Source organism: Epinephelus fuscoguttatus, linkage group LG20 (genome assembly GCF_011397635.1).
Source record: "Epinephelus fuscoguttatus linkage group LG20, E.fuscoguttatus.final_Chr_v1".
Lineage (NCBI taxonomy): Eukaryota > Metazoa > Chordata > Actinopteri > Perciformes > Serranidae > Epinephelus > Epinephelus fuscoguttatus.
This window is the reverse complement of record NC_064771.1, coordinates 18,208,264-18,220,964: the sequence shown is the minus strand read 5'-3', so window position 1 is coordinate 18,220,964 and position 12,701 is coordinate 18,208,264. Positions and strand designations below refer to the sequence as shown.

At 41.9% G+C, this 12,701-nt stretch overlaps 2 protein-coding genes across 2 annotated transcripts in view; both read right to left on the bottom strand.

Annotated features, from left to right (window-relative positions):
- Window positions 1-2,891, bottom strand: part of LOC125881061 (carbonic anhydrase 4-like) — a 28,997-nt gene extending 26,106 nt beyond the window's left edge. The window contains exon 1 of the mRNA XM_049563988.1: window positions 2,829-2,891. The gene's annotated coding sequence lies outside the window, so the exon portion shown is untranslated. The remainder of the gene's footprint in view (window positions 1-2,828) is intronic.
- Window positions 2,892-3,917: 1,026 nt separating this feature from the next.
- Window positions 3,918-9,173, bottom strand: LOC125881063 (cilia- and flagella-associated protein 251). Its single transcript, XM_049563991.1, has 6 exons — window positions 7,891-9,173; window positions 5,826-5,935; window positions 5,649-5,720; window positions 5,501-5,555; window positions 5,360-5,396; window positions 3,918-5,214 (listed from the first exon to the last, which is right to left on the bottom strand). The coding sequence occupies exons 1-6, from the start codon at window positions 8,759-8,761 to the stop codon at window positions 5,193-5,195; spliced, it is 1,167 nt and encodes a 388-aa protein (XP_049419948.1). The 5' UTR covers window positions 8,762-9,173; the 3' UTR covers window positions 3,918-5,192.
- Between the last annotated feature and the right edge of the window lie 3,528 nt (window positions 9,174-12,701).

Below are 12,701 nucleotides of genomic sequence, written 5' to 3'. Positions count from 1 at the left end.
CGTCGAGGGAAAGCTGCTCAGCGCTGCAGTTTTCCCTGTAGCCATTCGCGGTATTGCAGTGAAAAAAATCCCCTGCTTTCTAGAGAGCATTTTCCCCATAGGCCACCTTTGTAAAAGACACATCTGTAAAACTGTTGACAGGACATGGGACCTCTGTGAGGCGAGGGGGAACTCGTGGGCAGGGCCAGTGGAGAAATGCGACTGTACATATTCAGTGGGCTGTAAAGTGAACTTGGAAAGCTAGAAAATGTAGTCAGGCGAGATGGGGGAGAGGCAGGGTACACCCTGTACAGGTCACCAGACAGACAACCATTCACACTCACATTCTCACCTACGGGCAATTTAGGGTCACCAATTAACCTGCATGTCTTTTGACTGTGGGAGGAAGCTGGAGTACTCGAAGAAAACCCACGCTGACACGGGGAGAACATGCAGACTCTGCATAGAGGGGCTCCCACACCCCAGGTCCAAACTAGGAACCCTCTTGCCGTGAGGTGACAAGATGAACATGATTATTATTGCTGGCGTCCAAGGGATACGCTTAAAGTCTTCAGTTTGAACCTTGTTAAAAGGAAGAAGTAATCAACACTTCCTTTATTGTGATTGTCAGCAACAATAGAACAGAAGTGTGATCCAGATAAGTACATGGCACAGCAATCTGCATTACATTTCTTATAAACACAGGATACAGCTAGACTAAGCTTTTAATTCACAGGTGCAAACTAACACAGTAGAAGCTGAAAAACACGCCACATCCTGCCAGGCTTCAAGTGTCACAAGCCATCAAAGGAACATTGACTATCAACCACAGTAATGTGAGATACCTACTGTGTGCTGGCTCGGTGCCATTTGTATCATTAGCGATGTGATTAAATTTCAGCGGCCCAACTTGTGAAATCCTTTGAAGGGCTGAGACAATTAATGTGCACTTTATCTGGATGATTGTGTGGTCTTGCATCCTATTACAGTCCTGACAAACCACCATAGGAACTTATTATGTCCATATAGAATGTAATGCGATTTGTTCATACTTGTTGCCTTTGTTGGCTGGGTCGGTTAGGTTTAGGTATGAGGAGTGAGATTTGTGAGGGTAGAGGTAAGAATGCCAGAGTAAGCAGGGTAGGGCCAAAAAAACTCACATTTGGTAGTCAGTGGTGAAAACATGAAGTCAAACACGTGATCTAACTTTATGGAATCTTGTTATATCTTAATGTTGTAGTTTTATCGTTGTTGTGGTGTTGTAGTATAAAGAGCACAAAATCCCGCTTTGGTGGATGGGTCAAAGAGACACAGAACTTTGACCCACGAGACGGTTGTTTGTTTCCCGTGTGAAATCAAGAGTCAATGTTGAGTTATTTTGTCACAACAGCCAGTAATCACGTGAGTCGTTAATCACTTGTTAGTCTTTTTCTGACCCCAACCAAGTACTTTTGTTGCTTTAACCTAACTGCCGACCCCCTCTTAATCAGACTTTCCACCGACACCTTTTGCATCAAGATACAAAGCTGCCCACCAGAGGCTTCTGTGCAAACGTCAAACCATGACCAGTAGGGATGAGATCACGTCGCTTTTTCAATTGTGCCATGAATTACACATTTGTCAGCTTAAAAGCTAACTTTGCAAGACAAAAAAGTGTCAGTTTGCCCTAAAACTGTTTAAGTATGAGCGATTAGACTGTGGAAACACCCAAGAGTTGCATTAGTGACATCATTACTTTTTGTCTCACTGAAACTATAGTGCCTGTGTGTTTTGCACCAGGATGTGCTGACAAGAGCAACGGGTCTTGCTCGTTCTTTCATCTCCTAGCTGAAGAAGACAAGCATCGCTGATGTATCACATCAGGTAAGAGAAAGTGAAAGGTGCCATGGCCCATGGTAATGTTAGCTTTGGTGGTGTTGTTGACAAAGAGATCAAAAGATGTTCACTGAGTGGTTTTACACAAAACTCTATGGTACTACGACAAATCTATAACAAACTGCAACTTTCTTGACTTGCAAAGTTATCTAATATGTTGACAATCATGTAAGTTATGGCACAGTTCAAACCGCAAATTCCTTTTTTCGTAATAACGACCAATGGTGATCTCCAGAAGGGGAAGGACTTCAGGTCTCTATTGACTATATCTTCAGACAGATGCAGGTTTACCATGAAAACATTGACACTTAGGACAATCACTTTTCCTGGACAGGGTCAAATCTTTTTTTTTACCTGGCAGTGTTTATGGTAATTGTCCTGTGTGTTTATGCACACACAAACATGACTGGCTAAATGAACCTACACAACAAGTTTCCTGCCCTTCACCACATTGACACACTCATCACTACACCTCATGACTGCCGGCCTATTTTTCTGTTTATACTTATCAGACATCTCCGAACCTTTTCCAAAACAACTAAGACAGGCTGTACAGCAAGTTTCAAGGAACGTGACTTGGCACAAGGTAATGACAGTGGTTAAAGAAGAGTCCAAAGTGTATGGGTAGATTCACAAGAGATATGTATATGACAAGATCAGTATGAACCATAACAACGAAACTAAGATGACCTAGTATTTAGCCTTTTTGTGGGTGTGTCTTATTTTCAATATTCCAGAAGTTCAGAAGGTTACCAATGAGAGGCAGCTGGGCCTTGAAACAAAAAGGAATACACCTAAAAGTCAGAAGGCTGTATCAATGTTTTGCTTTCAAAAGGTCAAAACTTCCCCAACACAAAGCTCTGGCTCTGTCTGTGTTGATTCACGATACGCTCAATTGATTTTTCCTCCTTTTTTTTTTAACCAAGTCACTGAAGAACAAGTTTGTTTTATCTTGACACAGGACAGAAACTCACCAGAAAACCTCCCAGCAGGACACGCTGTACCAGTGAGCCACAGAGAGTTCACTCACACACACTTTGCTTCATGTGCTCTGCAGCTGGAGCTCGTTTATTAATCAGCATGTGATTGGCTGGAGATTTGACAACACTTTCCATCAAGGTGTGGTGGTCACAAATCTTGTGTCAAGTGGCACTTGTGTGTGGATATTTTCTAACATAAACAAATGACACATTAAACATGCACTGATTTGCAAACATTTTCAGAACAAAAATCTGAACTTTTGATGAAGCCACGTTCACCATCCTTGTTTTACTTTGAGTCAAAGACAGATGTATTTTTGGATATCTGTTTTCATCACTCCATGAATCAAGAAATGTTGCCCATTGCTATTAAAAAACAAACATTTTCACCGTGTTTTTAGGAAATAAATGTTATATAAATCAGGCTCTGAATAATATTTGAATAAAACCCTCTGTAAAAACCTTCAGAATATAGATAGGAAAGAATTTGGTTTGTGTGAGGTGGGGTACACCTGGGCAGATTATTGCAGTGCTAACATATAGAGACAGACACACATTCACACCTACGGCCAATTTAGAGTCACCAATTAACCTGCATGTCTTTGGACTGTGGGAGGAAGCTGGAGCACCCAAAGAAAACCCACGCTGACACAGGGAAAACATGTAATCTTCCCCACCCTGGGGTTGAACCAGGAACCTTCTTGCTTTGAGGTGTCAATGCTACTGCTGCAATGCCACTGCACCACCATGCCATCTGTAAATATATATAGTAAATTCCATACATTTTAAGACCCCCCCAAAAAAGGGTAAAATTTTGAACTACTACATATCACAATGAAACTTCCACAATTGATCATGTATAGCAGTTTTTTTGTGTGTGTTGCAAGTCTGTTGCAAATGAGGTATCATCTAATAAACTATGTGCTTTTGGTGCTTTTTCCAGAACAGAAATTTGACCGAGAATGAACACAGTAATGTGTGTGTTTTTGATGTTTTTTATCCACTAGTCTGAAAGAAGTCATGTTATGGAAGCAAAAAAGCCCAAAATTTTACATCTAAATCCAAAATAAAAGAATAAATCAGTGAAAGGGTGAACAGATGTTATTTATTCCAGAAACAGCAATACATGTAGCTTACTGCACTTGTTATGCTCTTTCTACACTAAAATGTATTCATACTCTAAACTAAAAGTCACCGAACAACTTTTCTGTCTAAACCCAATTCATTATCGTTCACCATTTAGAATTTACAGCATGTATATCACAAAGGCTAAAGCAAAATACCTAACTTTACAGGCACATTTGTGAGTTAAATATGCTGTATTTTAAGTTACTGACATTTTTTTTTATTTGACATCAACTGCAGTTTTAGAGTTGAGCCGTTGTCACGAGCATATGCACAAAAGTAATAGTAGAAATACCTTCAAAGTCATAGAAAACTAAAAGTAAACATAGCAAAAACAGCTAATTAGAAGCAAATTTGAGACAGGTATAACCTGTGCATGTGATGTACATGCCGCCTACATTGAACCAAATTTTACAGATAAGGAGAAATGTATTACCAGATGAGAAGTGGGAGCATTGTAGAAGCTGTTTTTGAATTGACACGTGTGAAATTTTGCTGTAAAAAAAGAATAAGTGATACCATCCCCAAAAAACACGTTATTTTCTAACAACATAAATCTTGCTTAATATACTACTGTTTGGCCAGCTGTCAGATTCTGACTGAAAATGTGTATTAGGCTGCTGATTTGGCTCTGATATACTCAAAAAATGCCATATATATTTAGCACTATTCTGGCAGATTTTAGCATGATAACACCAACATAATTATTTCCCAGATTTTGAAGTCCTAAAATATATGTAGAAATGTCGAAAATGAGATGCAAATCGCTGATTTTTTCCAAGGAGAGGAACCCTACAGCCTTCCCACCAAACACTTTTCAGACCAAAGTTACGCTCTTGCACGAGCAGCAGATTTTCCAGTGCATTTCTACAAATTCCCTCCAACAAGATAGACCTACTAAAATTATAGCTCAACAAAAACTGTTTTACAAAAATGATCCTGCAAAAAAAAGAGTCCTTAGAAATTATGCAATAGCCTCAGCTAGGCTGTTTTCAATAAATAAAAGACTCTATAATTGTTTTTCAGCTCTCATTACAAATTAAAAATCATACCTAAACATGTGCTAAAACCTAAATGTGTTTTTGTGTTTCAGTCAGCTGTCAGACTCATGACAAGCTCTTGTGGGAGTCCTCATGTTGCTGGAGAGGTATGAACAGCCGGACAGCGCCAATCCTGGGCGCAGTACCTCATGCTACCACAGGGTGGTGTTAAAGGGCGCAGTCTCCGGGTTGCTCAGAGAAAAGAAGCCACAGTCCTGCAAAACAAAGGTCAGGGCATGAGCAAACCCAACACTAACCTATAGAGCATTTCCCAATATATCCTTACCTTCTGTGGTATAATTTAATAATAATACTGTAGAAGAAAACAAGTAAATATCGAAGTGTTGTGAGAGGTCTTACTGAAAGAGAGAGCCACTGAGCTCATCAACAAGGCCACCTGGAAAAAAGCAATGCATACAAAATTTAACCAAAAGTTGACAAACAAAGGAAAAACAACACAACAGTGCATGCACAATATACTTAATTGCCACCAACATTTACCTGGTGTGCAAATTGTGTCACACAGTATCGGGCAGATGTAGCAGGATGAGCATTCCTGGAAGACATTTTTTGAAAAGGGTTAAAATGAGGAGACTCTTGTCCCACTGAAATGTTGAAATTACTGACAGTTTTTTGGACAGATGCTCACTTGGCAGATCTCACAGTGTTCCGACTCATCTCCGTCTTCACAGGGGCATTGGTCGCAGTTTTTAGAGCAGTGCTGAAAGAGAGGAAGGTACAGCTTGTCAGCACAAGGTACAGTTATCATCAGTCTCCATTTGTGAAAAGCACATTACAGCAAGAGTCTTGTCCTCGTAATTTTTACCTCACAGATGGAGCACACACTACACAAAGAGCCAGAGCGGTATTCCAGGATGTCGTCAGCAGGCTCCTCTTCAGTTGTCTCATTTGCTGTGTCCTCATCTTCAAGCTCATCTATAAAGTTAACAAGAGTCAACAAGTGAGGCTTCTAGAGCTGGACCGATACATCAGCCTGCCAATATCAGTTTGATGCAGATATATCAGTATCAGTGCGTATTAAGAAACAATGCCACTATTGAATATTTTGTCCACCATTTTGGTCAAGACTGAAATATCACAACCACTATGGGATGGTTTATTTAGACATTCATGGTCCTTAGAGGATGAATCTTAATCACCTTGATCACTTTGGTTTATGACTACATCCCAGCAAAACTAGAGACAGCCTCAGCTGTACTTTGCATTTAGCGCTAATTAGCAAATAATAGCATGCAAATACACAAAACCAAACGCACTGAATATGACTGTATGTAAAGAAGGATGACGAATTTCCACTCTACAAAAATAAAGCCAAAATATCCCACAGACTGACCAATCATAATGTAGCATCAGGCCAGCTCAGACCAGGGTCCGAAAACAACACAGCTGTGCTCTATTGACTCTAATGCAGTCGTTTCAGATTTCCTTCATTTTCAGGCTGGTGTTGTGGATTTGGAGCTAAATGTTGTGCCTGGGGCACGTCGTGTATTAATGATACTCGTTACCTGGAGAGGTTATAAAAAGATATACGTTTCTTCCCGAAAATCAAACCCTGAAAAGTGTAGGGTTAGCTAGCTAGCTACTGAAGATATAGCCTACTGAATGTATACACATGCTGCTTTTGCTTTTTAATGATTGTAACAGTGAAGAAAGACCGACGCTGCTGTACAGGAACCAGTGAAGGGAAGCAGGGAAACTCTGCTGATATTGAACCAGCTGTGTGTCATCGCATTGTGCACAGATGAACGTTGTTTGACTTCCCCTGGAGATCCCTATTCGTCCAGCGGCTGAGGTCCAGGAGCTTGCAAAGCCAGATACTGTTTATCTGCACACACAGCGATGCCACACAGCTGGTTCAATATCAGCAGAGTTTCCCTTTATATTCATTGTCTTCTGTGGCGATCAGCAGTGATGTGGTGGTTCACTTTTACACTGTGATCTGCAGCTTATAGTTTGGCTTTAGCTTCTAACTATCTTTGTCTTTTTAACCTGTTGTTGCTGCTGAGTCAGTTTGACATCCTGGATATATCCTTCAAACACAGACTGTAGACCCCTCTGTCTGCTTCTCTCTGGAATCACTCTTTCATTTTTCCAAAAATATGATAATATTTCTTTAGGGTGTGCAGTTAGTTACAGTGTGGGCTCCATGCTTACTGCGACAGCTTGCCGGGCCATCACAAAGGGGCGGGGCTTACGGAAAGGTCAATTTGAGGTAGCCAACAGCCTGGTGTTATACATCCGAAAAACTGCTTGGCAACCAGACCAGGCCTCTAACTGAGACAGGCCTTCATTTGTCAAAATATGTAGCCACACTGGGCTAGTAAAAGGGACTGGGCATGCTGCTACCGAGCATTTAGCTGTTGGCTACAGCCTCACAGAACTGCTAGCATGGCTGTAGACTCTCTTGTTACACTGTAAAACGTCCTGCTTGGTGTGGAACTTGGTCACAATCTTTTAAATGATATATCTAAAAGAATTTGTGTCAAGACTGCAAAAAAAATAACACTTTTATACACTTTTATATCGTTACAACTTCTGCTTCATGTGAACCTTCCCTTCACCACAGTACCTGTTTCGGGGTCTCAAAATAGCGACATTGGTTCAACAAAAGGCACGAATGGTTTAGATACTGCTGGGTGCCTGCAACCCCACAGATAAGCCGCTCTATTTTAGGACTGATATGTGTGACAGGGTTTCCACAGCGGCTGCAACAAACCCGACAATGTCAGGAGGCTACTGTGGAGTCAGAACACACACAGAGGGCCCAGGAAATAGTCACATCCGTTATACTTTATATTCAGTAACTGCTTTGTTGGGTGTTTTAATGACTCATATATATAGAAAAAACACATTTAAAAAAGTGGGTATACCGTCATCCTCCTCTGCCTCAGCTGCATCCTCTTCCTCAGAGTCATCATCATCATGACCATCCTCCTCCTCCTCAGCTACCTCCTCTCCTTCAGGTGCCTCGTCATCCTCCTCAGAAGCCTCCTCTTCCTCCTCTTCTGCTGCCTCATCCTCCTCCTCCTCCTCCTCCTCCTCATCATCATCATCATTCTCTTCATCTGCAGCCTCCCCCTCCTCCTCCTCCTCCTCCTCATCATCATCATCCTCTTCCTCATCTGCAGCCTCCCCCTCCTCCTCCTCCTCCTCCTCATCATCATCATCCTCTTCCTCATCTGCAGCCTCCCCCTCCTCCTCCTCATTGTCATCATCCTCAGCTGCTGCCTCACCAGCCTCCTCTTCCTCTTCCTCCTCATCATCATCATCCTCTTCCTCATCGGCAGCCTCTTCCTCCTCGTCCTCCTCCTCATCATCATCATCATTATCCTCAGCTGCTGCCTCATCAGCCTCCGCTTCCTCCTCATCATCATCATCATCCTCTCCCTCATCATCCTCCTCCTCTTCCTCATTGGCAGCCTCCTCCTCCTCCTCAGCATCCTCTTCTTCCTCTTCACCCTCCTCAGCATCCTCTTCTTCCTCTTCCTCACCCTCCTCTTCCTCTTGTTCATCAGCTTCTCCCTCATCATCCTCTTCTACCTGTTCTTCTTCCTCACCTGCGTCATCATCACCCTCAGCGGTTTCGCTCTCCTCAGCCACAACCTCTTCAACATCTCTGGCATGGAGGCCTTCCTCTGCTTCAGCCACGTCCTGGGCACTCACCAGTCCAGGGAGCGGGACCTGGGACGGGCACAGGAGGACCAGCAGGAGCCCCACCATCCAGCCTTTCACGGGCGCCATTTTGGAAGACTTACACAGCCACACAGAGGACCTCTTCTAAACTACAAATCCACACTGGATGATTGTCTCTGCTGTTTCTTCCACCAAAAACAAAGACAATCAGTGGGTTTTTAACACTTGAAAAAAATTAAATCCACAGAAAACGTCACAGAGCTGCAGGTGATTCAGTGATATTGTTCAAGTCTTTGCTCCAAGCTGCAGAGACAGACGGGCGGAGGAGGGCTGCGTTGACAAGACCAACAGAGCAGAGTGCCAGTCTTGTGCTGGGAACACAGAGGACACAGTGGAAACACAACTGGGTGTGTGGTGTGGTGTGGTTGTGTGCCTGTCTGTGTATGAGTGACAGGGGCACATGTCCGGGAAGAATGCTCCTGATGCCCTTAACCCAGTGTATTAGAGAGGTGGGTGTGTGCTTAGGGCAGGCAGGGGGGTGTTAGACCGCAGGAGGGAGGGGAGAGGGGAGGTCAAAGAACATAGGGAGACATTTAATTACTGACTTTAAATAATTCCAGAGCAAGTTTTAATTGTCATAGTGCTACACTTTATATAAAGGTGTGGGTACATAATACAATAATGTCTATTATTTATTACTATTGTCATTATTTTTGTTTTATTTATTCATTTATTAATTATGTTTGGTTTTTTTACCTACTTGCATGTGAGTTCAACAGGCCTGTGAATCCCCCAGAAAAGAAATGATCCAATAAAGACTAAATAAATTAAATTAAAATACATGATTTTACAGTTAAAGGTGCAGTATGCAATTCTGGAGAAAGACGGCTGATTGGTCGTCAAATACTGATTTGTTTGGTTGATGGTTCACTCATAAAGCAGCTTTATTTGATGACCTGGGAATGAATCAACAATCTTTTTCCCGAATCGCACCTGCATCATTTAAAAAATAAAAAATAAATAAATAAAAAAAAACTAAATAAAAATATTGGTTTTATTAAACAAAAAGATACAGAAAGGATGCTTACAATATTTGCCTGCATATAATAATTTAATAAAATAATATGAAATAAAATAATGAAGAATTAAAATAAATGACAGAAAAGTTGTATTTTTTTTCCCCCTACTTGAAAAAAAGCATTACCTTAGTACTAAGGGAGTATATTTCTATCATTCCTTTCAAGGAGGGGAAAGGAAGATGAAACATTAATGGAGTTGTACAAAGTCTGCTCAGAATGAGGTCATAAATTCAATCCATTTATTCCAGACTTTAAAGATTTTGTTTCCCAATTTTTTCATTTTAAATATTTCCAAACTTATTCCATACCAAAGTAGGTGGTACAGGGTTTAAGCCAGTTTATTAGGATTGATTTTTCTCAATTAGTGCACCTTTGAGAAGTTTTAAATGAGACACATTCAGAAGAACCGATGGTATTCACCAACTCCCACACCTCTGACTTTTGCAGTTTACTCTGCCCAATAAAGTCGTTGGAGTTGTAATTAGGCGCACCAATACATTCTTCTCTTTAATTAAATCTATTATTAAACCTGGCTGAAACTCAGGACTGCATGTGCACTCAACTCTACTGAACATTTTAATAAGGGGTCATTGGAGGTAAAAAATAATAGAAATGATTACAAACAGTAGTATTAGTAATAATGCACCCTTTAACAGTGGCTTATAAAGTAACCATGAGGTTAAACCAACACCTCCCAGACACAGTCTCAACAGTGCTGGTAGTATCTGCTTGCCAGTCTCAAAGCAGAGGAGAACATGTCAGGATGATGTATGGAATGGATGTAAATAGACGGAAATGGAGATGATGGCGACGTGCACATGTGCAGCAACTGACACGGCAAAGAAATGCATCACATGTGAGGCACAGAATGTTTTTATCACAGGGATTTCATTAGGAAGACCAGTGAGAGACACAGGATGGGGCATGTGACACAGTGGTGTTGCAGGTTGTGTGAAATGAGGCGAGTTTAAATCAAACTCAGAAACTGCACACATGCTCACTTACACGGGTACATATTTGCACATGCAGCCGTCATGCAGTGAGAAGGCAAGCCAGGCAGAAAGTGATGACACCGCCTCTCTCGGTGTGAGCTGCCGCTGCGATTGACAGGTGGCCCAGCCGGCTATTTACAGTAAAGGCTCCTTCAATAGCCTCGCTCCACTATGTGACCTTCAATAGAGCTCTGGCAAACTGAAACTCAGCACCATGGTGCACCTTTTAAACTATCCATATCCTCTTCTCTTTACAGTACACCCAACTATCTCACTCCTATGTTCTAGTCACACTTTGCTTCAGTGATTCTCTTGTTAAATTTGCATGATTTAGTGCCACATGTAGTTTGCATTTAAATAGTTGTCATTGTACCAACTTGATTTTCACAGACATAGGGTGTGTTACTCCTGACACGAAAGTACCAGGTTTCATTTCTTTCTTGCCTGCAGTGTTTCATAAGCTAAACAAGAAGGGCCGGACATTAATCATGATTATTCATCATTAAAGGATTCGTTCAGCATTTTGGGAAGGACACATATTTGCTTTCTTGCCAAGAGTTAGATGAGACGATCAATACCACTCTAATATTTGTGTATTAAATACGTGGCTGGAGCCAGCAGCTAGTTAGCTTAGCTTAGCTTAGCATGCCGACTGGGAACAGGGGGATACATGACAAATACCAGCACCTGTAACTAACTAACCTGTAACTGACACTGATTATTCAGTCACTCTAGGATTTCAATGCAAATTCAGCCCTGTGAATTCTGCGCGACCTTGCAATTTTGTCCAATCAAGTGCAACTTAACTGCAAATTTGACTGTTTAAAAGAGGCAAAATCTCATTTCACTGTAGAGCTGTGTGCAACTTATTGATTCTCTCAGCACCTCTCTGTTGGTACTTCTCAAAGTCAAGGATCCTTCCGAAATGTGTCCTACAGAGGCAAGGCCAGAGCCCTTCCTAACATTCAGTGATCACACATGAATCAGGTGAGTGATTACACCTAGGTGTGCGTCATTCACCCTCTGGGGACTGACGAGGTCTCAGAGGCCGTTTACACTTGGCCGGCTATTTTCACAAACGGACATTTCACCGTCTCCGTTTTCAAAAAGATCTTCGTTTACACTTACCCATGTATATATACACAAGAGCATGCCAAACCTGTAGGTGGCAGTGTAACGAGAAGCTCAAGCCTTCCATGTATCCACTGTCACCATAGCAACATAGGTCGCACTTTTGACACAGGCGCAAGTTCTGGCGCATACTGTGACGTCGGCTGCCTATAACTCCGTCTATCTCCGTTTATCTCAGTTTACATGCAAACGCGCCAACGGAGTTTTCCAAAATCTCCACTCTGGCCGGAGTTTTTAGAAAGACTCGTTTTCAGAGGAGAAATCTCCGTTTGCGTGTAAACGAAGGACACAAACGAAGGAAGATGTCTCCGTTTATCAAAATCACCGTGTACATGTAAACGGCCTCTTAGGGTGATAACTTTGCAAGCAGTATTTTCAGAGTCACATGACTTTTAGGAAGAATGTATCTCTGGATCATACAAAAAAAGCACTCCATCTCTGCTGTGACAGACTAATTTAAAAACTTCTGTTTTATCAAAATCGCTATATTTAGAAAAAAAATAATACCGTTATTTGGCGGGTGTCAGTGGTGTACTGGTTAGCACTGTCGCCTCACAGCAAAAGGGAGCCCTTGTGTGTGGAGTTTGCATGTTCTCCCCATGTCAGCATTTTCTCCAGGTACTCCGGCTTCCTCCCACAGTACAAAGACATGCAGGTTAATTGGTGACTCTAAATTGGCCGTGAGTGTGAATGGTTGTCTGTTTCTATGTGTCAGCCCTGTGATAGTCTGGCAACCTGTCCAGGGTGTACCCTGCCTCTCGCCCAATGTCAGCTGGGATAGGCTCCAGCCCTCCCGCAACCCCCAACAGGATAAGCAAAAATGCATAAGAAAATTTCCCTACACAA